This window comes from Crocuta crocuta, unplaced genomic scaffold (assembly GCF_008692635.1).
Source record: "Crocuta crocuta isolate KB4526 unplaced genomic scaffold, BGI_CrCroc_1.0 scaffold71, whole genome shotgun sequence".
Lineage (NCBI taxonomy): Eukaryota > Metazoa > Chordata > Mammalia > Carnivora > Hyaenidae > Crocuta > Crocuta crocuta.
In genome coordinates this window covers 2029756-2053018 of record NW_027527548.1, presented here as the reverse complement: position 1 = coordinate 2053018, position 23263 = coordinate 2029756, and the positions used below count along the sequence as shown (strand labels likewise).

Here is a 23263-nt window from a genome sequence, read left to right as displayed (position 1 = left end):
AAGACCCTCTCCTTCTGTCTATGCCCCCAGGCGCTGCTGCGTTCTGGGGAACGGGTACGCATGGACCCCCCCTGCACCAACACCACAGCCGCCTCCACCTACCTCAACAACCCCTACGTGCGGAAGGCCCTCCACATCCCTGAGCAGCTTCCCCACTGGGACATGTGCAAGTGAGGCTTTGTGGCCGGCCGTGGCCCCGGGTGTGGCAGGCGCTCAGGGCTCCTGGGTATCAGAAAGGTTCCGCAGAATCCCTTGGCTCGGGTTTCTCGTGGGGGCCCTCCAGGCACTCAGGGTGTGACAGGGTCTTGTGCAGGCTGTTTAACCCCTAAAGTGATTGATCTTTAGCCAGTTCATTCTTAAATGGCCTCCTGGGCTGGTCAAATAGTGATTTACTCCCCTGGCGTTCCATGAATAGACAAACGCTCTCCCCTACCCCCACTTCCACATGGTCCCCAGCTGCAGGGATCTCCTGTGACCCACATGAGTCAAAGGGAGCCGCCTGGGACAGCAGGGGCCACTCAGGTCCATCCCGATTGGTCAGTGCCCCCACCCTACTGCTGTTCCGGGCTGTGGTTCTCACACCGGTGGGCTCCTGCACACTAAATGCCAGCTGCAAACCCATCCCTGAATGTTCCTGTATACGTTTCCGGACCGGGGTGGGTTGAGGATCTCTGACTCCCAGCCCATCCTCCCTTCCACCTCCCCCCATCCACGTAGGTCTTAGAGAGATGACACGCCTGAGGAGGGGACCGAATCCCAACTGGGCCTCCTAGGCTGGGGCTTGGAGGTAGGAAGGGCAGGAGAGGAGGTCTGATCTGTCTCTTTCTCTCCCTCTCCCTGGGGCCTGTGCACGTACTCCCGCAGCTTGCTGGTGAATATCCAGTACCGCCGTCTCTACCAAAGCATGCAGACCCAGTACCTTAAGCTGCTCACCACACAGGTGAGTGGGAGCCTCATAGCGAGCTCCGCCAGCAGCCTCAGGGCCCTGGAGCCCTGAGGACAGGACCCTGCAGCAGGACAAGGCGGGGCCCGCTTTAGAGTGCCACTCTGGCCACAGGGAGCTGAAACTCCAAGAAACGAAGTCCGGTGATTGGCAGGGTCACGATTTGAACATGGCTTTGTCCCCACCCCACGCTGCTGTTACTGGAGCCTGCATGAGCCAAGGAGCTTTTAGGTGGAGAAGAGCTAGTGAGAACACGTTGCAAAGGAGCAAATGGAGGTCCAGGGTGGGAGAGGGCCTTGTCCAAGGTCATCTAGGAGACCCTGACAGAGCCAGGTTAGGACCAGGTTCTCTACAACACAATGGTTAGAGCATAAGCTCTAGGGTCAGATCGCCTGTGTGCACGTCCCTCCACTATCCATGTGTCCCTGGGCAAGCTTCTCGCAGCTTGAGACTTGGTTTCTCCACCTGTAAAATGGGGTTAATAATGGTATTTACTTGCATAGGTAAAGCATTTAGTAAGACTGGTCATGTAAGAAACAGTCAGAAAACAGGAGCGTTTCCTGCTTTGTGCTATTTAGCAAGGCCCCTTGCATTCCCTGAGAGGGTAGGGCTTTTACCAGGGAAGGGCTGGGGCCTGGGCTCATTCCACACCCTCCCATTTCCCCCCCTGCTCTTCTTCAGAAATACCGGATCCTGCTCTATAACGGAGATGTGGACATGGCCTGCAATTTCATGGGGGATGAGTGGTTTGTGGATTCCCTCAACCAGAAGGTAAGGCCAAGATCTGTCTCTGGGGTGAGGCCGGGTGCAGGCATAGAGCAGCTGTGCCTGGCGCTTGGCTCTGGCAGACAGAGAGGACAAACCTGGGAGAGTTCGGGCCCCTGAGGTCCTGCTGGCAGCCGTGAGCAAGATTCAGGGGCGGCCACAGGCTGCTAAGGCTTTCCCGGTGGGGCAGATGGAGGTCCAGCGCCGGCCCTGGTTAGTGGACTACGGGGAGAGCGGGGAGCAGATCGCTGGCTTCGTGAAGGAGTTCTCCCACATCGCCTTTCTCACCATCAAGGTAGGGCCTGGGGCTGGCGAGGGCTACCTGGCTGGAGGGGAGGGGGCAGGCCCCACCAGTCCTCTCCTTCTGGCTCCCTTTCACACCCGCTTACCATATGGCCCCGTAAGGGCAAGTGCTCTGGGCAGCGTGGGAAGAATGCAGGGCTTGGGAGAAGAGGAAGGTCACTGGCTGAGGGGACCCAGGATGGAGGGGCAGGGCTTACACAAGAAGGGGATCTCACAGAGCTTTGCTCCTAGGGCGCTGGACACATGGTCCCCACCGACAAGCCCCAGGCTGCCCTCACCATGTTCTCCCGCTTCCTGAATAAGCAGCCATACTGACGACCTCGGAGACCAGTCCCCTTCGGCCTGATCCAGCCCCTCTTCCCCGCCCCTTTATGCAAAATATGAGCCCCACCTTTATGCAAAATGCCCCTGTGGGGCAGGTCCCTGCCTCCAGAACCTCTCCCCCCCCACCCTGCCCCGCCCCTGCCTCCTTCACAGCCTTCTGCCTCCCAGACCAGGCCCCCAGTGCCTCACACAGACAGGCTGGGGGAGTTAGCACTTTATTCCTGACTGGGGCGGGGCCTGGCCCCCTCCCTTAATGCACTGGAACACAGCCAAGCTCAGGACAGCCCACGGGGGTAGGGTGGACGGACTAATTGACGGATTGAGTGTGATTATGGAATTAAATTGGGTACAGCTTAAAACCCCGTCTTCTCTGTGGCACTGGGGGTTAGAGAGGAAGCTAGAGGCTGGGAGGGGCTGAAGGAGGGGCTGAGGGGGTTGGAGTCCTGAATGCCCCTGCCAGGGTGGGGTGGAGGGCTCAGGCAGCCGTCATGGCAGGCGGTGGGACGCTGGGTGCCCAGGTGTTGCTGGTGGCGGCAGGCCGGTTCTTCTCAATCACCTCTCGCAGCCCTTTGGCAAAGTGGAGGTCAGCCCCGATGGTGAGGAAGCCCTGTGCAGTGGGGCAGAGAGGGGAGTCCATTCGTTCCATTACAGAGGCCAAAGATTAAAGATCGAGACAGGCCCTTGGCCTTGAAGGGTTCTCGATCTAGTGGGAGAGGAGGAGCAAAGAATTCCTAACTCCGGCGAAGGGTGTGAAAGAGGCTGCAGGGCATGCCCTTTTGGGGGTCAAGGAGGGCATCTGAGGAGATGGCCTCTTAGCTGTTGAAGGGGGACCCAGGAAGTGTTACAAGGTGAGGACACAGCCTGTGCGGAGGGCTGGAGACGTCTGATGGAAGATTAAACTGGTGGTGACAGTTGATAAGGGAGGGGCTGGGATCCAGCAGCAGAGGGAGGACAGGGTCATGAAGTGGGGGGAAGGCTCTGCCCACCCCCACTCACCGCATGGTTGGTCACCACCTCGCGCACGAAGTTGATGCCCTCGGGTAGTGGGATCTGCACCCCTCGCCACATCCGCTCTGTAGGTGGGAGCAGCTGGCTCAGCCTGGGTCCACCCAGCTCCCCTCCTCCCCCTTCTCCCTCCCGTCCCCAGCCCTACCATTGAGCATGGGCATCACCCCAATCTGCAGCATGGTCTTAAGAGGGGCCTGCAGCGGGATCAGCTGGGAGGGAGGAGGCAGGAAGTCAGGGCGGCCAGCAGGAAGTAGACCTGCCTGAGCCGCCCAGTCCCGGCCCCCTCTCCACCCCCAACTCACTGCCAGCGACTCCAGTGCGGACTGGTTCGAGTAGATTCGGAACCTGGGGGAGACAAGTGTCCAGTGGGCACAAACCCTGGAAGTGCCCTTTCCTCAGGCCACCCAGGCCTACCCGCCAGAAGCCCCTGACTCTCAGCCTCCAATGTTCCCACCTACACACCTGCCCGGGGGCCCCGTTCCAGGTGTGCATCCTTGGGTGAGTCATTTCTCCCCCTTTGGGTTCCTGTTTTCCAAAGCTGCTACTTTCAACGTGCTGAGCACTTCGTCTATGCCAGACTTGTGCTGACGGCTTTGCATATATTGTTTGTGTTTATATAACAGAACTTACAGAACTTCCTCCCTACCGGACACTAAGCATGTTACAGAAAATTAAGTATCACTAAGATATTTTAAAATGCAACTGACTTAATCCTCATAAGAACCCAAGAAGTAGGCACCATTAAACAGTTTGCACTTTTTAGACGCGGCAGATCAAGCCTAGAGAGGTTAAGTGATTTGTCTGAGGTGTCACAGCTGGTAAAGGGCAGAATCTGCCCCTAGAATCTAGGCTCTTAACTGCTGCCCTGCAGTATCTAATTTAAGCCCGAGGCCACTGCTGTCCGGAAGCACTTTCTCCAAAATGTTGTACATTTGCACTTGCTGCATAGGAGCCACTGTGTCTAGCAGCACAGACAGCACAGCCTTAGAAGGTGGATGCTACCTTCCCCTACATTTAGTCTGTGAAGGAAATGAAGCTTAGAAAGATAAAGGGACTCTTCTCAAGATCAGAAAAGTTGTGCTGAGGTTTCTGCCTGAACCCATGTTTGTTTGGCTCTTTGCTGTGTGACCAAGGGCATGTCCTTTAACCTTGCTGGGCCAGTTTGGTCATCTCCTAATATCTGCTCTGCCTCTCTCGGTCATAAGAGAAGGCAGAGAAGTTACCGTTGAATGAATTGTATTTGTTATGCATTCACACAGGCCCTAGCTCTCCAGTGGCTGTAGATCTGAGTAAATTTCAGCCTCCCCGCCCTCCCCCCCCGCCTTGTTGGGCAGGTGCAATTAACCTGAAGACACTGAGGTTCGGGGAGGTTAAGGGCTCACCCGAAACCTTGGCCATCTGCTTACCGGCGCAGGTCCAGCTGGACGCGTAGCGCCTTTCCCCGGAGTGCCACCTTGGCGCTGAGACGGGTGTCCTGGGGGCAAGGAGGTGGGAGGGAGCTGGTTACTGACCCAAAGGGTCCGCAGCCCACTTCTCCCTGACCCTCAGTAGCCCCTCATCTGGTGCCCGCACCATAATCATGCTGGATAGCTGGACCTCAGGCTGGTCAGACGGGACCAGGGCGATGGTGACACTTGTAGTGACAGAGACGGTGGTACCCGAGGGCTTGATGGTGCAGCGAGGTGGGGCCAGGACCCGTAGCTCCAGCTTCAGCGGGGAGTCAATCACCGCTGGGCTCTGGCGACAGAGTAGGGAGGGTGGGTCAAAACCCAGATCTGTTCCCTGATGAGCCCCTGGAGGAGGGGAGGGCGGGCTCAGGTTCGGCCTGCCGGGCGCCCAGACACGCAAATATGAAGAGTGGTGTGGCTTCCCAGACCCTCCAGAACTGAGTCCAGCCTCTGTGCCTTTGCTCACACAAGGGAATGTCTCCTTCTAGGAATGTCTCCTTTTTCTGCTTTCCTGAGCTCTTGGTCCTGGGGATCCATCTTCAACCAGACTCCCCTGAGACAGTGTTTGCATCGAATATCCCGCCCGGCTCTCACCCTATTTCCTCTCTAACCTCCTGTGTTCTTGGCCCCCTAGGCACTACTTCACCTGTGTTAGCTCTTCGAAACCTCTCAGTGACCATGCGAGGCAGCTATTCTACTCGTTTTTGAGATGGGAGAGTTGAGGCACAGAGAGGTTAAGTACTTGTCCAAGGTTATGTAGTCCACCAATTGCAGAACCTGGGATTCAAACCCAGGCAGTCAGGTAAGAGAGTCCACGCTTTTACTCGCGCTTAGCCATCAGGTTGGTGGAGCCGATGGTGCCGACAGCAATGACAATAGCAGTGGGGAGTGTTAGCTGAGCGCTTACTCTGTACCAGGTGCTGTTCTAGTCCCTTACCATGAGTTGATTCAGCTAATACTCCCGCCAGCTCTGTGAGGTTGCACAGTGTATAGGAAATTAAGGGCAAGTCCTTTAACAATCACTAAGATACTTTTTATATTTTGAACTTCCACCCCTTTTCCATTAAACAAGGGAAAATAAGCAAGAAAAAAAAATACATTGGGGCATCTAGCTAGCTTTGTTGGTAGAGCATGTGACTCTTAACCTTGGGGTTGTGAGTTCAAGCCCCACAGAGGGCATAGAGATTATTTAAAAATTTAATTCATTAATGGGGCGCCTGGGTGGCTTAGTCGGTTGGGCGTCCGACTTTCGCTTGGGTCATGATCTCACGGTTCGTGGGTTCGAGCCCCGTGTCAGGCTCTGTGCTGACTGCCAGCTCAGAGCCTGGAGCCTGTTTCAGTCTGTGACTCCCTCTCTCTCTGACCTTTCCCTGCTCACACTGTCTCTCTCTCTCTCGCCTAGAAATAAATAAAAAAACATTTAAAAAAATTTAATTCATTAAAAAAAAATACATCAGTCAGTGTTAAAGCTCCTACACCTATAGAGCCTGGGTCTCAGCCCGTCCCGTGGCTTCATGAAGACCAGGAAGTAGCAAGGGCCCTTCACAGACTTGGAAATGACCTTGACAAATAAGAGGACTTGGTCACAGGCAGGAGGCCAGGCCTTCTGTCTATTCCACAGTGGCCTGGCGGGGTGGGGGTGGGGGAGCCTCTGCCTGGGTACCTCCACCGTCCCCTCGCTGGTCTGCAGGTGCTATGCCCTCCCACGCTGGCCTTGTTCCCACCTCCTGCCCACACTCACCAGCAGAACGATGCTCCCAAAGTAGGTGGCCCTCAGCAGCATGTCCAGATCGTGGGGCACCTGGGTAGGGAAATTGGGGGTGGGGTGGGTCATCAGGAGTCCTATGATGGGGCTCCTCTGGCCCATCTCGCAGACAGGCCCAGGCATACCTTGTCTCCCACCAGTGACAGCTTCAGGGCCCCTGCCCGGAAGTAGCTCTCCATGGCAGAGTCGAAGAAGAACTCAGAGAAGGCCACGTATACCATCCGCTCCTCCTCTCGCAATTGGGGCTCAACCGCACGGTTGGGCAAGCTCCAGTTGCCCTCCGCCAGTGGAAAGAAGGCCCCCTGCAGTTGGGGGATCAGGGTCAAGGCCAAGGCAGACTGGCCCAGCACCCAGATGTCCTGACGCCCTGTGGCAGGCACTGTGAGGGGTGGTAGGGGTCAGACCCAGCTGCTGTCCTTAGAGGAGTCATTAGCACAATTTTTTTTAATGTTTATTTTTGAGAGAGAGAGAGACAGAGCATGAGTGGGGGAGGGGCAGAGAAAGAGAAGGAGACAGTCTGAAGCAGACTGAGCTGTCAGCACAGAGCCCTACCGGGGGCTCGAACACATGAACCGCGAGATCATGACCTGAGCTGAAGTCAGATGCTTAGCCGACTGAGCCACCCCAGCACAATTAAGTTTTATTAAGTAATCTCCACACCCAGTTTTGGACTTGGACTCATGACCCTGAGATCAAGAGCTGCATGCTCCTCCCACTGAGCCAGCCAGGTGCCCTCATTAGCACAATTTCTAAAGCATCCAGAGGGCCCCTTCAAGGGAGCACTCCCATCAGACTGGAGAAGGGAAGCTCAGGAAAGGGTTCAAGAGGAGGTGGCATTTCAGTGGGCCTTGAATGATATAATAATAGCTGCTGCTTACATCTTACATAGTAATTCTTCCACGCCCTTGAAATAGACCAACTCCCTTAATTCACATAATACTCCATGAGAGATGTTTTCTTACTGTATTATAGCCATTTACATATTAGTAGAAAATAGGCACAGAAAGGTTAAGCTACTTGTTTAAGATCACTCAAGTCAGGTCATGATCTCACGGTTCGTGGGTTCGAGCCCCACATTGGGCTCTGTGTTGACAGCTAGCTCAGAGCCTGGAGCCTGTCTTTGAATTTTTTTTTTTTAATGTTTATAAACATTTATTTTTGAGACACAGAGACAGAGCATGAGTTGGGGAGGGGCAGAGAGAAAGGGAGACAGAATCCGAAGCAGGCTCCAGGCTCTGAGCTGTCAGCACAGAGCCCGACGCGGGGCTCGAACTCACGAACCCTGAGATCTGACTTGAGCCAAAGTTGGATGCTCAACCAACTGAGCCACCAGGTGCCCCATCTATCTTTGGATTCTGTGTCTCCTCTCTCTGACCCTCCCCTGCTCATGCTGTCTCTATCTCTCTCTCAAAAATAAAAACAAAAATATAAACAAAAATCACATAGCAAGTGGCAGAGCCAGGACCTGAACTTCAGGCATGCCAGCTCCAGTCCATGCTCTAAAACCACTACACTCCATCCACTGTGGGGAGCAAAGGAAATGGCCACATAGTAGCTGCGTGGCCTTGGGCAAGGGACGTCACCTCCTGGGGCAAGTCTCCATATCCCCCGAATAAAATAAAACACTAGTGTCTGACTCACACAGTCATGAGGGTGAAATAAGATTATGTGCATAGAGCTGTATGTCTAGCTCCTTCAGGGAAGATGGGGAAGGGCAGTGCATGAGCAAAGGCCCTGAGGTAGGAAACAAGGGGCGTATTTGGGAAGGAATGACTGTGGACAAACAGGGTGAAGTTAGAGAAAGGTGGGGCCACACAAGATTAAGAAGGCTCAGAAGCCAGACCCAGGAGGTGAACCTAATTCTGTAGGCACTGGGGAGCCACAGCAGTGGCAACGGAGTGGCCTCATCAGAGCTGTGGCTCAGGAAGACAAAGGCAGCAACACAGGGGACAGGTAGGGGGTCTGGTTAGGTCAGGGATGCCGCACCAGCCAGGCAGCTCACCCGGAATTCCATGTCCAGATTGCTGGTGGAAGCTGCGGGATCCTTCAGGAGGGAGTAGTCAATGCCAACAAGCTCATCCACAGAGCTGCGTACTGTGGGGAGGAGCTCAGTCACCCAAGCTGTGTGATGCTGGGTGAGCTGTTCACCCTCTGGAGCCCATTTCTCACCATGAATATTGATTATCAATCTTCCCTCATAGGGTTGTTGGGGGGATCAAATTGGCTTTACGTGGGAAGCAGCTACGGCTCAACAATGTTAACGGTTCCTACTACTCCCACCACCAGCGCTACTGCAGGAGGTTTATCAGATCAGTAAACAAGATGGCAAGGGAGTCCCCTCCCTCATTGTTCTTCCCTGCCTCCTCCTTCCCTCCCCATGCCCTGCGCGTGGGGCATAATCTCTACCCCACAGCAGAGCTCAAAGCTCAGGAAAAGGGAATTCATGTTCATTGAGCACCTATTAAGTGCAGGGCATGAACACGCATGGGGTCCTAATGATCAGCGAGCACCTATTAAGGACCTTGATGATCATCACTCAGTTAATACTCACAGCAACCCCACAGGGAGGCACCCCAGCCAAGCGAAGATACCAAGGCCCAGGGAGAAGTGAGTACTTACCTAGGGTCATGCACCACAAGTCAGCAGCAGGTCAGCAGCAGAGGCAGGATGTGAACCCAGGGCGTGGCAGGGGCCTACTCTGAGGCGTGGCCCAGCTGCATACCCAGCCTCCGCCTCACCCCCATTCCAGCCCCAGGCATGGCCTGGAGCCCTCCACCCAGCCAGTGCCAACTCACCAGGCACGGTGTCCAGGAGGGAATTGAGCAGCACCATCCCCGCATGGTAGAGCACAGGGCAGATCTGCAAGGTGGGGTCTAGAGTCAGGGCCTTCAAGATGAAAANCGCCACCACCGCTACTGGACACCTGCTGGTTAAGGAGGAAGCGCATCCCTGAGGTGATGAATGTGGAGAGGAACTGATACACCTTCCTGCAAGGAGGGGAGAGACCGTGTGAGCCCAGACACTGCTCTACCCCAGTCCACGTCCAGGAGAATCAATGGCCTGAGAGATGGGGACGAGGTGACTCAACATTGACCTGAGTTACCAGCTCTTTAATGGAGGTTCTCCAAATCCCCTCTCCAGCCTGATTCTAAAGACCTCTCCTAACTCTTGCCCCCACCAGCCAAATGAATTTACCCCCCAGTTCCTCAGATCCACTGTGAGCATCCCCACTTCTAGAGGCTTGCTCATGCCCTCCCTTCCACCCTCAGTGTTCCTGTCTTGTATTTTCCCAGGCTCAGATGCTTCCTCTTCCATGCAGTCTTTCCAGACTACTCTCTTCGGAACCCCTAGAGTACTCTCTTAGTTCCTTCCTCAAAGCCCTGATGGCAAATATTTTGTCCCCTCAACTAGGCTCTGAGCTCCTTTGTGAATCCTCATGGACTGGCATACACTTTATTTGTTAAATAAATAAAAACTTGAGGGGCACCTGGGTAGCTCAGTCAGTTAAGCATCTGATTCTGGATTTCGGCTCAGGTCATAATCTCACAGTTTCTGAGTTTGAGCCCTGCATTGGGCTCTGCGCTGACAGTGTGCGGCCCGCATCTCTTCTCTCCCACTCTCTTTGAGAACTATCACCAAGTCCCTTTCTCAGCCCCAAACCTGGAAGTATGCTCTTGTTTTTATTAGTAGTAGTACGAGCTACCAATTATTGAGAACTGAATTCACTCCCAACTGGGCATACTGATCCTCACAATGACTTTTATCTAGGAAGCTAGCCACTAATATGCCAGGTACTGTTCTAAATATTTTTACATATATTTATAAGTAGTCCTCACAACATCATATAGAATAGCTTCTATTATCATCCCCATCTTACCCATGAGGAAATTGAAGCACAGAGCTTTGATGACTTGCCCAAGGTCACACAGCCAGGAAATGAGAGTGTTGAGGTTCGGACCCAGTTGGCTTGATTCCCAAGCCTGTGCACTTTGCATTGCACTAGGCGGATGGGCAGTGAGGCTCAAAGGGGGCGCCCCGGGGTTGGAGATAGGGCTTACTTGAAGGTTCCCCCAAAGGCCACGTGCATTCTGGAGACAGAGGCCTGGCAGGAGACGTTGGACACTTTGATACGGCCAGTGGGATCCCGGGAGAGCTGCAGAGCCGTTCGGATGGACACACCCTCGGCAGAGGCATTGATATAGCCTCCATCATAGCTGCCAAGGGGGTGCGGGGCATTTAATGTCCAGTTTGGGAGCTTAACGGCGGCTTCTCTACCCTGATACCCACCCCACCCATCATGATACCCCTTAAGAAGGCTTCACCTCTGGAGTTTACCAAGCCTTATCAACCCTTATTCAGTGGGCATGCTTTTCCCTATTGTACAGATGATGAAATTGTGATTCAGAAAGGTTAAAGGGTTGCCCACAGCCGCACAGCATCCCAGCCCTTCTGATCACCACCACCCCCACATCCCTAAGGGTGCCAGATCCTCACAAGAACCAGTAGAGAAGCTGTCTCCGGAAGCGCAGCCCCAAGGAGGAGTTAGTGATTTGTAGCATCAGCTCCTGCTCTGGCTGGAAATGGAGCTCAGAGGATGTCAGCTGCAGCTCTGTGACCTTCACCCTGCAGGAGACCTCAGAGTCACATTCAGGACCACGAAGAGGGGGCCCCACCCAACCACAGGAAATTAATTCCCTCCTCTTCCAGTCCAGGCCTGGGGAAACGGGTGGGTGGAACAAATTCTTCCATTGACCCTCGAATGCCCAGCGTGGACTTGGACAGCTCAGAGATGAGCTTCTCTCTACCCAGGTATTAAGTGAGCTTCCCCTCTTCTCTTAGAAGCCCATTGCATGCATTCCCTTCCCTCTCACACTCCGTGGTTGCTAGACCTGGTCTTTTAACAGGGTCCTTTGATTTTGTCTCCATCAGCTGAGTTCCGCTCCATATCCCAATTCTCCTATCCCGACCATAAGAGACCTAAGCAAGGCTCTTCTCTCTTGTTCCCCTGACCTCTCCCACCTCTCGCGGTTACCCAAGACCCCACTCATCCCTGGACAAGTTTCATGATGCCGTCTCTTCCGTGATGTTTGGCCACACCTCAATCCCAAGGCTTCTTGGGCAGGCAGCCCCCTTTTCTCCCCCGGTGCTTGGTCCCGCCTCCCTCGGAGGGCTGGGCCTTTATTTTCAATGCCCCATCCCGTCTCTTGAGTCCCGCCTACCCGGTTTGGCCACGCCCCCAGTCCCCGCTGACCCAGCCAAGCCCCCGCCCCTAGGCCCCGCCCCCAACGCGGAGGCTCCGCTCGGGTGCCCAAGACCCCGCCCTCCGGGTCCCCTACTTAACTCAGAGATGTTGTAGTAGAAGTAGCCCTCCTTGCCCCGCAGGTCGGGAATGGTGATGGTCTCCAGCTCTTGTTCCAGAAAGCGCAGGCCCTCCTGCTTCACTGAGGTAGCAGCGAGATCCTTAGGTCTTGCGCCCACCGCTGGAGCGACCCCCCCCTCACCCGCCCTCAGCCGGCCCCGCGCCTTACCCAGCTCCAACGCCTTGGAGGTGACACGGATCTTGCAGCCGGGGAGCTCGGCCTGAGCGCCTGCCAGAAGCGCTAGGAAGAGGGCCCCGAAGAGGGCCATGGCGAGCGGGCCTGGGGTGGGGTGGGGTCGCTGGAGTCATCAGGGCCGCTAATACCCACTCCCCGCTTGTCCAGCCAGAAGGGAGGCTGGCTGGACGGTTACCCTGGAAATCGCTCTTCGGGGAACTTGGAACCAATTATATTGCCTCCATTTGGCAGGTGCGGAAACTGAGGCTCAGAAGGGCCTTGCGACTCGAGCTCTGGCTCCCAGAGGATTTGGGGCACAGGGGAAGGGGAGGTGACATCCCCAGTTCCCCCGTGCACCCGCCGCGTGACGAGTTTGGACCTCCCAGGGACCAGCGCGCCCCCCCACCTTTCCTTTAGCAGAGGGCGGGCGCGGCTCGCATGTTACCATGGGAACGGCTGCACGCGCATTCCTGGGGGGTGGCTTGCGGTCTCCCAGGCCCCGCGCCGGGGGAGAAAAGGGGGCTGCCTGCCCAACCTCGGGCTCCCGGGGCTCCCGGCTCTGCTGGGTCCTAAATTCCTGCCATCGAGTTTCGGCCTGGTACCCCCCATATCAGCACCCTCCTTCATAGGATCTCTTTCCCTCCCCGGATTCAGTAGACCAGGCGGCTCGGCGAGAGTCTGGGGGTGGATGGGGACGCGCCCCGACTCACTGCGGCGGAGCTGGGTGGTCGGCGCGGTCACGTGGTGCGGCGGGCTGCGCAGGGGATCCGGGCGGCAGGGGCTGGCAGGCTGTGCTGTTCCAGCAGCCTTTATAATGCCGGGCCTCTCCGACCCCCCTCCTCTCTCCCGCTCTCCCCTCCTCCCTCGGGGGTTGGGAGGGGATGGGGCGGAACGCTGGCAGCCGGGAGGGTGGAGAGGGCTGTACGGAGCCCCGTGACAGGCCCGGCTGCTGTCAAGACAAGTGGGGGACCCAAGCCGGGAAGGAGGGAGGGAAGTGCAGGAGTTGACCCGCCCAGTCCCTACAGTCCTTGCTTCTCTGGGACCTTGGTTCAGATTTCAAATGCCCATGTCTTTCTGCATGATCCTGGGCAAGTCACTTCACCTGAGTCACTGAGCCTCAGTTTCCTCATCCAGCAAAATGCTCATGGTTATTGGAACCTCCCACAAGATCAATGCCCAAGGCACACAATGCCCTTCTACCCGCAATCGTCTGAAGGCTTCTTGCCATGCTTCACTAACTGACACCCCCCCCAAATGTCTCTGTGTCACTACCTAGGGTCCTAACAAGCCCAGAGACTTCTCCCATAGAGATCCAAGCAAGTGCTGCCCCTCAGAAGGACAGGCTGCTGGAATCACCCCAGAGGGAGGTTCAGTGTTTCCCAGGGATGTGAACCTTGTTTGTTTTTTGGTTTTTTGGTTTTTTGGGTTTTTTTTTTTGTGAACCTCTGAAGCTAGGTTCTCTGCACAGTATCCCCATATACCACCTACAGTGTCCCCAGCTCCTGGGACAGGCACACAGTAAGTGCTTGCTACCTTTTTGTTATCAAATGGATGAAAGAGGAAAGGAGAAGCAATAAAGATTCGTGTCCATTGGACGTGTATTTAGCACTATGCACTCATCCAGGTAGGAACACCAACGTGTCCTGAATTGCCCAGGACTTTCCCGGTTTTGAAACCGAATGTCTCCCTTGGGGCGCCTGGGTGGCTTAGTCGGTTAAGCGTCGGACTTTCGCTTAGGTCGTGATCTCGCGGTTCGTGGGTTCGAGCCCCGCGTCGGGCTCTGTGCTGACAGCCAGCTCAGAGCCTGGAGCCTATTTCAGAGTCTGTGTCTCCCTCTCTCTCTGACCCTCCCCTGCTCACGCTGTCTCTCTCTCTCTCTCCTAGAAATAAATAAAAATATTTTTAAAAAAAAAAAAGAAAAAAAAGAAACCGAATGTCTCCCTTCCAGGATGGTTCCAGGGCTCCCAGGCAAACCAGGATGGTTAGTCATGCCAGATTTAGGTTAATTTATTTAATCTTAACCTGTGAGGCTGGCACTAAGATGGACCAGCTTTAGCAGGAAAACAGGTAAAGACCATTGTGCAGTTACTATCAGAGAAGCATGAACTGTTGGTGAAAGGGTGGGAGGCGGCGTTCATAGCCTAGAAGTTAGCGCACAGCCAGGATTCACATCCAAAGCTGTCCATTCTCAGGTCCAATTGTTGGACCCCTTGCTGAAGCAGCTTTGAGCCTTAGTTTCCTCTTCCTAAAACAGAAACAATAATGTTATTGCGAGAGTAAATTAAATGGGGGCGACTGGGTGGCTCCGTCAATTAAACGTCCGACTTTTGATTTCAGCTCAGGTCATGATTTCACGGTTCCTGGTTCAAGCCCCACATCGGGTTCTGCGCTGACAGTGCAGAGCCTGCTTGGGATTCTCTCTCTGCCCCTCCCTCATGCTCTCTCTTCTTGCAAAATAAATAAACCTAAAAAATAAATAAATGGGCATAGGGCATGTGCTAAGCATGGTACGTGGGACACCATTAGTGCCAAATAAATGCTGGCTATTAAGATCAGTGGCACAAACCACAAGCACACGAGACAGAAAGCATGTAGGAGGGGAACAAAGAAAGTGCTAAGGATATCCAGAGGAGGAAGTGCCTTAATGCCTTTGAACTCTAGTAACCTCGCTCTTCCTGGAGCCTGGCTCAAGCAGAAAACCTGGTGGATGTTAGTTTTCTTTCCTCTCATTTTCCTAACTGAAATGCAAGCTTTGTCTTTGTATCACTGTTATCTCCTGAAGGAGATGCAGGAAATCCTTATCCTCTGTACTTTCCTGTCCCCACAGCAGCCTCAGTGAGCTTTAAATGTAGCTACGTGATCTTGGGCCAGTGGTTTAACCCTCTGGGGCTGTGTTTCCTCATCTGGATTGCTCATGAGGATTAAAAGAGTTAATGCATTTTGGGGCGACTGGGTGACTCACTCCGTTGAGCCTCTGACTTGGGGTCAGGTCATGATCTCACAGTTCATGAGTTTGAGCCCCGCATTGGGCTGTGCTGACAGCTCAGAGCCTGGAGCCTGCTTTGGATCCTGTGTCTCTTTCTCTCTCTGCCCCTTCCCTGCTTGTGCTCTGTCTCAAAAATAAATAAACATTAAAAATTTTTATAAAAAGAGTTAATGCACTTAAAGGGCTTGAGAGGCCCCTGGCATTTCTTTTTTAATGTTTATATATTTACTTTGAGAGAGTGAGTGAGGGGCTCCTGGGTGGCTCAGTCGGTTGGGCATCCAACTTTGGCTTAGGTCAAGATCTCACGGTTCATGGGTTCAAACCCCGCGTCGGGCTCTGTGCTGACAGCTAGCTCAGAGCCTGGAGCCTGCTTCAGATTCTGTGTCTCCCTCTCTCTCTGACCCTCCCCTGCTCACGCTGTCTCTCTCTCAGAAATAAATAAAACATTTAAAAAATAAATTAATTGATTAATTAAAAAAAAGAGAGAGTGAGCAAGCCAGAGAGGGGCAGAGAGAGAGAGGAGAGCAAAGCAGAGAGGCGGGGACAGAGGATCCAAAGCTGGGTTCAAACCCATGAGTTCATTACCTGAGCCAAAGTCAGAGACTTAGCAGACTAAGCCACCGGGTGCCCCAAGCACTTGGCATTTAGTGAGAGTTCAAAAAGCTACAGTTACCAGCATCCTTTGCTACTATCTAGCAACTTTCCATGACACTCCTGCCTCCGTGCCCTGACTCCAGGTGCTATACACGTACCCCCATCACATCGCCCACTGTGTGTCGCCCTTTTTCTGCTCTGGCCACAACGACCTTGGCACTTGCTTTTCCCTCTGCTCATAATGCTTTTCTTCCTGATCTGATCTTCCCACAGCTAGCTCCTTGTCATTTCCATCTCAGCATCAATGGCACTTCCTCAGAGAGGACTTTCCTGCCTACGTAGCAGTTACTTTCAATCACATCAGCCTAGTCTGTTTGCTTTTATAGATCTTGTGACTATTTATTTATGTTTTCTTTTTTTTTAATTTATTTATTTTTGAGACAGAGCGACAGAGTACAAGTGGGGGAGGGAGGGAGGGAGAGAGAGAGAAAGAGAGAGAGAGAATCCAAAGCAGGCTCCAGGCTCTGAGCTGTCAGCACAGAGCCCGATGCGGGGCTCAAACTCACAAACTGCAAGATCATGCCCTAAGCTGAAGTCGGACACTTAAACGACTGAGCCACCCAGGTGCCCCGATCTTGTGACTATTTAATGATGGTTTATCAAGTTATTGGAGACACGGTCTGTCTCCACGATAGCTGGGATCCGACTCGCCTCTCATTCGCAGGACCTAGAATGGTGCCTGGCCCTGAGTAGGTACTGCCCGTTTGCTGAGTGACTGACTGAACAGGTTCAGAGTCCACAAATGTGCCCGGGAGCGGGTGATACATATACCACCCCGGATTCTTCAGTGCCTCACCCAACTGACTCTAAATACAGCCCTGGGCTGGGGGACGAAAAGATGTACTCAATGGCCTTGATTCCAGGACTTGCCCGGTCAGCCCAGCCCTCTCCATCATACCGGTTTCCCCTTTCTCCCCAAACTTGTGCCCCCAACCCTCACATTTCAGGGATCTTGGCAGAGGTGCTGCCCAGGAGGGTCTTTGCCAAGCTCCCTGAGTCCTCAACACTTGGCTCGAGAGGTGAAGAGACTGGAATACCCAAATCCCTTTGCACTTTCACTCCTGACTTTGAAGAGGGAAGGAGGGACTTCCCAGCACTCAAAGGGACAGGAAAGCAATGCTTTTCCAGCCCCTACTGCTCACCCAGCATGGCGATATTGTAAAAAAAATGAGAAGAGCAGAGCAGTTAAGAGTTTGGAATCAGACAGACTGGGTTCAAAACTCGCATCTGTTGTTTTCTAGAGCAGAGGTCAGAGAGTTCCTGTGAAAGTTCAGGTAGTGAATATTTTAGGCTCTGCTGGCCCCGTGGTCTCTGTCACAGCTGTTCAAACTCTGCCACTACAGCCTGGAGGCAGCTGTAAACAAGACTTAAGCAAACAGGCTGCTCCCTGGATTCGGCCCGTGGGCCATAATTTGTCAACCCCTGTTCAAGAGTAAGTTAAAAAGCAAATCTCTTGGGGCGCCTGGGTGGCTTAGTTGGTTAAGCGTCCGACTTTCGCTTAGGTCATGATCTCGAGGTTCGTGGGTTCGAGCCCCGCGTCGGGCTCTGTGCTGACTGCCAGCTCAGAGCCTGGAGCCTGTTTCAGAGTCTGTATCTCCCTCTCTCTCTGATCCTCCCCAGCTCACGCTATCTCTCTCTCTCTCCTAGAAATAAATTAAAAAAAAAAACATTAAAAAAAAAAAGTAAATCTCTTTAAGAGCCTCAGTTTCCACTTCTGTAAAATGGAGACAATCTAGTACTTGCCACCTCTCTAGGTGGTAGGGAGATTTGAATATAATAAAGTATATAAAGTGCTGAACCTAGTTCTTGGCATGCTAAAGGATCAATAAGTGTCTCTGGTCATTAACATTAGCTAGCTGTTTAACAAACAATAATGCTTTACAAAATATTAAGTCACTGGGGCGCCTGGATGGCTCAGTCGGGTAAGCATCCTATTTCAGCTTAGGTCATGATCTCATGGTTCATGAGTTCGAACTCCACATTGGACTGTGCTGACAGCTCAGAGCCTGGAGCCTGCTTCGGGTTCTGTGTCTCCCTCTCTCTCTGCCCCTCCCCTGCTCCCAATTTCTCTCTCTCTCTCTCAAAAATAAATAAACATTAAAAAGTTTAAAAAAATATTAACTCACTTAAAATTTATAACATCCTATGAGACAGGCACTACCATCCCATTTTACAGATGAGGAAACTAAGACCAGAGAGCTTACATAACTAGCCCAAGCCAATGGGGCTCAAGAGCCCATCCTCTTACCCGCCCCACTCAACTGTGTCTCTTTTTAAGTGACCCCATTTAATCCTCACAGCAATTTCTTGAGATAGCTATTTTTTTTATTTTTTAAAGTTTTTTTTTTTTTAAGTTTATTTATTTTGAGAGAGAGAGGTGGGGGAGGGAACCGTTTCTTTTTTTTTTTAATGTTTTATTTATTTCTAGGAGACCGAGAGACAGCGTGAGCAGGGGAGGGTCAGAGAGAGAGGGAGTCACAGACTGAAACAGGCTCCAGGCTCTGAGCTGGCAGTCAGCACAGAGCCCGACGCGGGGCCCGAACCCACGAACCGTGAGATCATGACCTAAGCGAAAGTTGGATGCTTAACCGACTAAGCCACCCAGGGGCCCCAAGATAGCTATTTTTTTAAGTTTATTGATTTTGAGAGAGAGAGAGAGAGAGAGAGCACGCATGCACAAACAAGGGCAGAGCAAAGAGAGAATCCTAAGCAGACTCTGAGCTGTCAGCACAAAGCCCAACGCGGGCTCAAAACCGAGAACCATAAGATCATGACCTGAGCCGAAATCAAGAGTCGGATGCTTAACTGACTGAGCCGCCCAGGTGCCCTGAGACAGCTGTCATTGCCCCAGTTTTGCAGACTGGCAAACTGAGGTAGAGCGGGAGGAAGTAACTGGTCCGAATAAGTAAACACTGTCTCCACTGACCACAAGATACCAAGTTGGATTTCTGCCCAAGATGTCAACATGTGTAGCCGGCTTCCCCCTCCCTCTCCCTGCCTCCAGCTGTGTTTTCTTTGGCTCCTCGCACGGCTTGGAGAAGCTGCGTCAGCCCATCTCCCCTCCTGACCATTCGCCCACCCCCGACGCCCATCCAAGCTGCCCCTCAGGAAATGAACCCCCTCCCTCTCAGTCTGCCGGGGCCTGCGACTGTACGCGCCTGGGTTGGTGAGCGTGGGTGTGCCTGGGAACGTGTGACCAGGGAGGGCGTTGGAATGAGGGAGAGGTATGTGTGGGGGACAGATGTCAGACCGGAGCCTCTGGCTACATTTCCCCAAGCGGACGGAATGACCCCGCGTGGGAGCCAGACATTTACCAAATGGGGAGCAGACAGGACTGGGGCTTTCTCAGTTGAGCCAGGCAAGAGCCCTTGACTGCCTTTCTGTGGCTTCTAAAGCCTGGACATTGGCCTTCTGCTTTCTCCTTTTCTTTGGCTTTCTCCTCAGAGACTAGTTTCTTTTTCTGTAGATGGAGCTGGCCACCTGGGATCTTCCAGGTTTGAAACTCAAGGATTCTAACACTTTCCACATGGCGTCGCTTCCTGGGATCCCGGGTGCTGTGAATGGCTGTCCCTGGTACCTCTGTGGCTCCGTGTGGCCTCGAGCCCCTTTCTCTGATTTCTCTGTTTCCTTCACGTTCCACCCTCCTTTCCAGTTTCTATGCCTCTTGCAGCCTCCAGCTGACTCTGACTCATGGAGGCCTCTTTCCTGATGGTCCTCTAGACCTTCATTAGCCCTGGATGTGGGCTTCCGGCTGCTCACTGCCCTGAGGAAGAGGTGGAAGCATCTGTACGGTGCCGCCTAGATGTCTGGAGTTCAGAAACCAGAAACATCATTTCAAAGTAACTGATGGGAGGGGGCAGCAAGCGGCAGTGACTTCTCCTCTCTGCGGGCCTCCGCAAAGGGTACAGGAAGCACCCAACACAGTCCAACACCTTGACTTTTTCCGAGCTGCCCTGCTACCACAGACAGTGAGGGCCCAGCAGACACGCAGCCGGAGTCATGAGGACAGCTCTCCGCTCCTCGTTGTCACCCAGGTCGAGCCGTATGTCAGCACCGTCCCATGCGGGTGCCAAATTCTCCTGCTCTCCCGGACTTCCCGTCTCAGATCACGGCACCACGTTCACTCAGGTGCTCGAATCAGAAGCATAGGACTCATCCTCGAACCTCTTGTTTCCTTTCCAGCGAATCCTGGCGATCTTAACTCCGAAAGGTGCCCCACATCCACACACACCTCTCCCTTTGCACCAGCACGGGTCCAGGCTGTTTTCTTCTTTTACCTGGACCACCGGCCTCATCTCCCTGCCTCATTATGGCCCCTAAAGGTCTAGCCTTCCTGCACCAACCACAGTGATCTTTATTATTTGTAAAAAATTTTTAATGTTTATTTATTCTCGAGACAGAGAAAGGGACAGACAGACAGACAGACTGTGAGCAGGGAGGGAGAGAGAGGGAGATACAGAATCCAAAGCAGGCTCCAGGCTCTGAGCTGTCAGCACAGAGCCTGACATGGGGCTCGAACTCACGCTCCCCATTCATTCCTTGTCACACACAAAATAAGACCTAGACTCTGGCCATGAGCCCAGAAGGACTCTATGTGGTCTAGTTCCCGCTTACCTTCCTCTCCAACTGTCTGCTACCACTGTTGGGGGACACCAACTCGCTCAGCCTCAAGCTTTCTGTTTACCCTTCCCTCCACAGACCGACCTTGCCTGCTTAGCTCCCTTCATGCACTTGAGCGTCACCCGCCCTGGAAGCACCCCTCCCCGGCGCTGCCTGTTATTCTGTTCAATTTCTTATTGTCTGTTTCTTCCAGCAGGCGGAAAGGCCCAGTGGGGTAGAAGCCTGACACTTATTCATGGCTGTGTCCCCAGGGCCCCGCACGGGGTCTGGCACACGGAGAGTGCGGGGGGGTTATTACCATCTGCAGACCCTTCAAAAGGAGATTTTATCACAGACTGAGCAGCCACAGCCTAATTCCCTCCTGAGCCTCTAAGCTCCCGCTGGTCCCCGCTGGCACCAGCCATCTCCTTCCATGTCTCTGGGGTTCTCGGGGCTGATCCGCAGCCAGGAATGCCATACTTTCCTAATCTCTTCAGAGGCCTCAACAATCCCTGAAGTTGGGGCGGGGGGCGGGGTGCTCCCTCAGGATCTCAGCTGTCTGTGCAGGAATCAGGACTCCCTGACCCAGCTCCCCTCCCGAAAGGCTCATCTGTCGCAGAACTTCATGTGCCTTCTTGGGAGGCAGCTTCTTTCCTAACCCCAAGTGCCTATGTTTCCTGACACGTCCCTCTCAGTGACCCGTCAGCCAGAACTGCAGGGCTAAAGTCAGATCACTGGTTCTCAGCCCTACTGCACCTCAGTAGGTTTTTAAATTTTTTAATGTTTTATTTATTTCTGAGAGACAGAGACAGCATGAGCAGGGGAGGGTCAGAGAGAGAGGGAGACACAGAATCTGAAGCAGGCTCCAGGCTCTGAGCTGTCAGCACAGAGCCCGACGCGGGGCTCGAACCCACGAACCGTGAGATCATGACCTGAGCCAAAGTCGGACACCCAACTGACTGAGCCACCCAGGTGCCCCTGCCCCTCAGTAGTTTTTAAAGTAGAAAGGGTTTTGCTTTGTTTTTGTTTTGTTATGTTTTGAATGCCTATGTCTGGGCCCCAAATGCTGAGACTGATTTTTTTGGTAAAATAGGCTTCACGCCTAGTGTGGGGTTTGAACTCACGACCCTGAGATGGAGTCACATGCTCTATGGATGAAGCCAGCCAGGCGCTCCACAAGACTCTGATTTAATTGGTATGGGATGAGGGGTGCCTGGGTGGCTCAGTTGGTTAAGCGTCCGACTTTGGCTCAGGTCATGATCTTATGGTTCTTGGGTTCGAGCCCTGCGCCAGGCTCTGTGCTGACAGCTAACTCAGCTGGAGCTGGAGCCTACCCTGGATTCTGTCCCTCTCTCTCTGCCTCTCTCCCTTTTCTGCTCTCTCTGCTCTCAAAAAAATTTATTAATTTTTGGGGCGCCTGGGTGGCTTAGTCGGTTGAGTGTCCGACTTTCGCTTAGGTCATGATCTCGCGGTTCGTGGGTTCGGGCCCCGCGTCGGGCTCTGTGCTGACTGCCAGCTCAGAGCCTGGAGCCTGTTTCAGCGTCTGTGACTCCCTCTCTCTCTGACCCTCCCCTGCTCACGCTGTCTGTCTCTCTCTCCTAGAAATAAAAAAAAAAAATTAAAAAAAATGTATTAATTTTTGAGAGCAGAGAGACAGAGACAGAGAGAGAGAGCAAGCGAGAGCAAGCATGAGTGGGAGAGGGGCAGAGAAAGAGGCATAGAGAGAGGATCTCAAGCAGGCTCCACGCTGTCCGCAAGGAGCCCAATGTGGGGCTTGAACTCTCAAACCATGAGATCATGACTTGATCTGAAGTCAGACACTTAACTCACTGAGCCACCCGGGCACACACACACACCCAAATTTTTTTAAAGAAAAATATGATGCAGGGCGAAGGGACAATGGTGAAGATAGCATTCTGTAGGGTTCCATCCATATGACAGGTCCAGAGAAGGCAAGTCTCTGGGGATAGAAAGCAGAGTAGTGGTCACTGTCACCCCTTCTTCCAGGGCGTCGGAAGAAGGGATGACAGCAAGCAGTCATGGGAGCTCTTCTTTGGGGTGATGGAAAGGTCCCCAAACTCAGTAGTGGCGATGGTCACACAACTGTGTACATTTGCTCAAAATCACTGAATTGTACATTTGAAACAGGTGAATCTCGTGGCATCTGAATCATACCCCAGGTTCCCCCTCCCCAGGGTTGAGACGTCTGGGTTAGAAGCCCAATGTCCCAGGGACCCCTCAGCTGGGACCCAGGCTCATTTAGCGTCCTCTCCTCACCCCCCCTCTTTAGGTCAAACTTTCCTCTGATCGCAGACGTTCAGGAAGCTGCCAGCTGTCACCCTGGCTTCTTTTTTGGAGAAGTCTGGAATTTCATTCTGCAGACTCAGCTCGTATGAGTGTAAACATCCTGGTTGGTGGCCACTCTGCCCAAAGTAGAAAAACGGGCATCGGAAGGAATGGGCGGGGAGGGTGGATGCGCCCCCCTCCCCCATGCTGAGATGACCCACATACCACCTGGGGATGCTGGGTGCAGAACAGGGGCTGAATTGGGGTCTAGAGCCCCCGGCTCGACCCGCACCTCCCCAGTTGCCTGGTGGTGCTCACACTGATCAGTTCCCCAAACACTCCATCCCTTTCCACCCCTCCAGGCCTCAGCACAGGCTGTCCCCTGCCCACCTGGGAAATCTTATCCTTCTAGCGAGATTCAGCTCAATTGCATGTCTTCTGAAGCCTTCTCTTTTGCAGGGCCCACCCTCCTGGTCATTCCAACAGAACCCTTATCTCCCTGCAGCAGAGGGTTTATTTATGTGTCTGCCTCCCAGCCTCTTCTGTGTGGCTCCCTGAGGACAAAATGTCTGTTTTATTTATCTCTGGTTCTCAAAGTTCTGGGGCAGGCCCCGAAGCACATGGGGCCCAGCCAAACGGAGAAACGGA

At 53.5% G+C, this 23263-nt stretch overlaps 2 protein-coding genes across 2 annotated transcripts in view; one reads left to right on the top strand and one right to left on the bottom strand.

Annotated features, from left to right (window-relative positions):
* CTSA (cathepsin A) overlaps positions 1-2694 on the top strand; it is a 6171-nt gene extending 3477 nt beyond the window's left edge. Inside the window, exons 11-15 of the mRNA XM_077766367.1 lie at positions 17-170; positions 865-940; positions 1625-1714; positions 1899-2003; positions 2243-2694. Coding sequence (XP_077622493.1) covers positions 17-170; positions 865-940; positions 1625-1714; positions 1899-2003; positions 2243-2326 — 509 coding nt within the window. The 3' untranslated portion in view covers positions 2327-2694. The remainder of the gene's footprint in view (positions 1-16; positions 171-864; positions 941-1624; positions 1715-1898; positions 2004-2242) is intronic.
* Positions 2535-12884, bottom strand: PLTP (phospholipid transfer protein). Its single transcript, XM_077766286.1, has 16 exons — positions 12801-12884; positions 12085-12195; positions 11898-11997; positions 11051-11179; positions 10615-10770; positions 9480-9543; positions 9352-9415; positions 8559-8650; positions 6682-6858; positions 6533-6592; positions 4916-5080; positions 4750-4817; positions 3646-3688; positions 3489-3552; positions 3332-3408; positions 2535-2942 (listed from the first exon to the last, which is right to left on the bottom strand). Exons 2-16 carry the CDS (start codon positions 12182-12184, stop codon positions 2811-2813), a joined length of 1491 nt encoding a protein of 496 aa, XP_077622412.1. The 5' UTR covers positions 12185-12195; positions 12801-12884; the 3' UTR covers positions 2535-2810.
* Positions 12885-23263: the final 10379 nt, after the last annotated feature.

Excerpts from the sequence above, each read along its gene's own strand:
- PLTP (XM_077766286.1), bottom strand. The coding sequence starts at position 12,184 with ATGGCCCTCTTCGGGGCCCTCTTCCTAGCGCTTCTGGCAGGCGCTCAG. Across the intron at positions 9,544-10,614 it reads GCCTTTGGGGGAACCTTCAA|GAAGGTGTATCAGTTCCTCT; the intron begins GTAAGCCCTATC and ends CCCTCCTTGCAG. Across the intron at positions 6,593-6,681 it reads TGTCACTGGTGGGAGACAAG|GTGCCCCACGATCTGGACAT; the intron begins GTATGCCTGGGC and ends TTCCCTACCCAG.